Source organism: Quercus lobata, chromosome 6, assembly GCF_001633185.2.
Source record: "Quercus lobata isolate SW786 chromosome 6, ValleyOak3.0 Primary Assembly, whole genome shotgun sequence".
Lineage (NCBI taxonomy): Eukaryota > Viridiplantae > Streptophyta > Magnoliopsida > Fagales > Fagaceae > Quercus > Quercus lobata.
The window spans coordinates 742543-746649 of record NC_044909.1 but is presented as its reverse complement, the minus strand read 5'-3'; the positions used below and the strand labels follow the sequence as shown (position 1 = coordinate 746649).

The window sequence follows — 4107 nt, the reverse complement described above, 5'->3', positions numbered from 1 at the left end:
AATTAAGCTAATTGGCTCAAAAAAAAAAAAATTAAGCTAATACTCTTTTCAAGAAAAGGATAATCTAAATTACCTTACATTTAATCAGTTTTAAATATGTAGAATTCAAACTATTTGTAAAAAATTAAATATTTTTTCTGATTATTATTATTATTATTACTATTAAACAGATGTGAATTACCAGAAAAATTTTCCTTGATTGTTTCCAATCCGAAATCAAATATGTTTTCTTTGTCAAAAAAAAATGAAAGGATTACAAATTATAAAGAAGGGTAATTTTGGTTTGTAGTTCATAAAAGTGTCATAGGACAAACCAATGATTTGGGTGCCCAAATTGGTATTTAATTTAATTTAATTTATTGTGCGAATTCCAAAAGGAAAAAGAAAAGGTGTCTAGGTTCATCCCCCCCTTTCGCTTTCAGCACCAAAAATCCAAATTTTCTTTCTCTTATTACTTCCTATAAAGAGTACCCTCCCTCATTCTCATACTCAGAACTCATTCTTCTATCCAACTCAGAAATTTATCATTGATCCACAATTCCACATCACTCCACCTTTTTTGTTTAAATTCAAAAATCTCCAATATTGTATTTGTACCCACTAAGTCACTAACCTCCATTATTAATTTAAAAAATTAATACTTTAACAAAAACATCCACTCATTAGAAAAACAGAGAGAAAAAGAGAGACAGAGAGACAGAAACAGAGAGAAAGCCATTTTGGTGAATGGCTTCCATGGCTGCCCTCTTCATCAAAACTCCATATCCCTCTCACACTCACTCCATCACCAAATTTCCAAATACCCATTTCGCCCCTACCTTCAGAGTCTCTGTTTCCGTGCCTTCGGGTCGAATAAAACGGAGGCTCCGAGTTTCGTCCGGCTTGATTGAACCCGACGGTGGGAAGCTCGTGGAGCTTCTGGTTGATGAGCCTCTCAAGGATTTAAAGAAACGAGAGGCTTTGTCTCTGCCTAGAATCAAGCTCTCAAGCATTGATCTTCAATGGGTCCATGTACTCAGCGAAGGTTGGGCAAGCCCACTCCGTGGGTTTATGAGAGAATCTGAGTTCCTCCAAACGCTTCATTTCAACACGCTCCGACTCCAAAACGGGTCGGCCGTGAACATGTCGGTGCCGATTCTTTTGGCCATCGACGACTCGCAAAAGCACCTAATCGCCGAGTCCACCAAAGTTGCTCTCTTTGACTCTAACAACAATCCGGTCGCTATTCTCAAAGAGTAAGCTTTCTTTTTAATTTTTTTTTTTTTGCTTTTGCTTTTTCATTTTTAGAGCTGAGAATATGAGGTTGTTATTGTGTAAATGGAAATGGGATGTTGATATTTTGATTAATTGTGTTGGTTTTATTGAATTTTTGATTGATTAGTTTGCTGTGCTTTGAGCTATGACTTATTAGTTTAGATGGTGTGAATTTTGTTATTAATATGTGCTTTGGATTTAATTTGAGTTTAATAACAAATATTTTGATTTTGGTCATGTGTGGAGGTAAGCTGCTTTTTTATATATAGTTGTTTGCTTATGTTTTTGATTTCATTTGGGTGTAAGGTGAGACCTTAGTAACTGTTGAAGCTTATAAATGCATGGGCTTTGCTGTTCTTTATTTGATCTACATAAGAATTAAGAAAGAAAACACAGAGAGAGAGAGAGAGAGAGAATTCTTATAGGCCGCTATACCTTAAGTCTAGTCCAAAATTGCGTTCAGTCGTTTGTCTTTGGTGCTATGATGATTTTGACAGTTTGATGACTATTAAGTATGTGCAACTCATATGGTTCTTCCTTCGTCCTCTTCTCCCGTATTCCTCTTCTCTTTCTTTTGCATGAATACATTGGTTTAAGAAAATACAGTATGTTACTGTCAATGTGTTTTTTTTTTTTTTGGGGTGCTTTTTAATTGGAAAGTCTCACATCCACCTTACTTCTACAGTGCGGAGGTGCTATTTGAGTTAGAGTTCATTCATGTGTACTTTTTTTTATTGGTAAGTTACACGCGCACCCAGTGGTTTTGAACCTACGACCTCACGCTCCCCCTAACATGTGCAAGGGAAGGAGGCACCAGTTGAGTTAGAGCTCATTGATGTATACTATTTTTGATGTTATTAATGCATAAATACGATATAAATCATTTTTTTATTATTCAATTCAGTATTTAAAATTATAAAGAATTAAATTTTATAGCTATTCGTTATAACATATACAGCTATTTTGGGGAAAAAAAAATCAGATATGTTCCTGCCTTTGTTGGTTTTATTCCCTTTCGAAGGTCCCACATCAGTATATATGAAGCAAGAAGCAGGGAATTAGATGTACTATAAGACATAAAATCAATTTAGAAAAATTCAACCATGAATCTAGACAGGAAAGTGTCCTTGTTCCAAAAACCCTTCAAGTGAACATTTTTATGGCCATCTAGATTGAGTTTGACCAGTGTAATCATGTTATGTATCGAAGCAGAAGCTAGTCTTTTACTGTGATAATTAGATGTCTCAGCTATTTAGGTCATTTGTATTGGTTGAATAAAATCATGAAAGCATGAAAACAATAAAATTAGGACATATTAAGTCAGAGAATCGGTATTGCTTTTGCACCCGCAATGACCATTTAGGTTCCTTTTCTTCGCTTTGAATTTTCTTCATCAAAAAGACTATTATCTTTCTTTTGACTTGTATTAAGTTGTAATATTTGTTGTCAGTCAATTTGGTTAAAGTTAATAAATGTTTTAGTTTTGTGATGATTTTTTTTTTCTACTGTAAAAGATCAGTATAAACAGTTATATTGTTAAAAATCCACCCCCTCCTCGTTTTTCTTGAGTTGTTCTGCCACATTACATTTGGTTGAGCTCTTTATTACTATTAATTTAGCACTTCATATGTACTTGATATTTCCATATATTTTGCACTTGGTTGATTTGTTTCTCATAAAACCTGTTTGCACTTTTGTTTCGAAGATGGCATATACTTAATTTGTTTTGAAAATTGTATGGTGTTTGATCTGTCTTTTTGCTGAATTTGTGAATGGGATGGTTTTCTTTGGTTGCTTGTTAATTGCTTCAAGATTTCTTTCCCAATATGAGTAATTTCATACATTTAGGCATTAAATTGCATTTATATTTTCATATCTCTCTTTCCTTGTAACATATTAATGATGTTTGAAATCGTAAGTGAATAGTTTAAAAAGACTTTAGGAGTCTTAGTTGCAAAAGGGAGTTGTATGTACTTCAAATTTAAAACCAATTGTTCGAAATTTCTCTATTCAGTGGTGCTTATCATACATAGTCCAGGAGAATTTGACCAGACAAAAATGATTTGAAATTATGATACAAAGAGATTAGGTCCAAACAAAAAAAATGCTCTGTAGATTTAACGAGTGTTGCATTTGAAGTGAATCAGCCCCAAAATGGGGTGGGTTATCAGAGAAAACTTAGCAATGTATCAATTAGATAGCTAGAAAATAATATAAAATAGATGGGGCAGTGGTCCCAAATCTTCCGTTAAGTTGTTTGTCTGCCAGTTACAATGTGGAGTTTCAGATCTTATATTTTCATCTTCTGTATTAATTCTATCCGTGCTATGGACATTCTTACAAAGTTTTTGACAACAGAATTGAATATTATAAATGGTCTTGGATTCAAGCAATGATATAAAGTCACTGCTATGATTTGTTTATCAGATACCAAAACTTATAGAATTTCATAAATTTGTATGGTGCCGGTTCATTCTAGTCAGTTGCTTGACATAACTTCTAATGTCTTCTTGAAATCATGGCCTTTCAGTATTGAGATCTACAAGCACCCTAAAGAAGAACGGATTGCCCGAACATGGGGAACCACTGCCTCTGGCCTACCTTATGTTGAAGAAGCTATAGCAAATGCTGGAAACTGGCTGATCGGAGGTGACCTAGAGGTTTTAGAACCGATCAACTACCATGATGGCCTCGATCGTTTTCGCTTGTCTCCCACAGAACTCCGTGAGGAATTTACAAGGCGCAATGCTGATGCAGTGTTTGCGTTTCAACTCCGAAATCCTGTGCACAATGGTCATGCTTTGCTGATGACTGACACTCGTCGTCGACTACTTGATATGGGCTACAAGAACC

General features: G+C 34.7%; 1 protein-coding gene across 1 annotated transcript; it reads left to right on the top strand.

The window, feature by feature from the left end:
* Nucleotides 1-493: 493 nt before the first annotated feature.
* LOC115994586 (ATP sulfurylase 1, chloroplastic) lies at nt 494-4106 on the top strand (the record flags this gene model as incomplete). Its single annotated transcript, XM_031118787.1, has 2 exons — nt 494-1235; nt 3785-4106. Coding segments are annotated over exons 1-2 (831 nt in total), but the record flags the coding sequence as incomplete, so codon positions are not given.
* Between the last annotated feature and the right edge of the window lies 1 nt (nt 4107).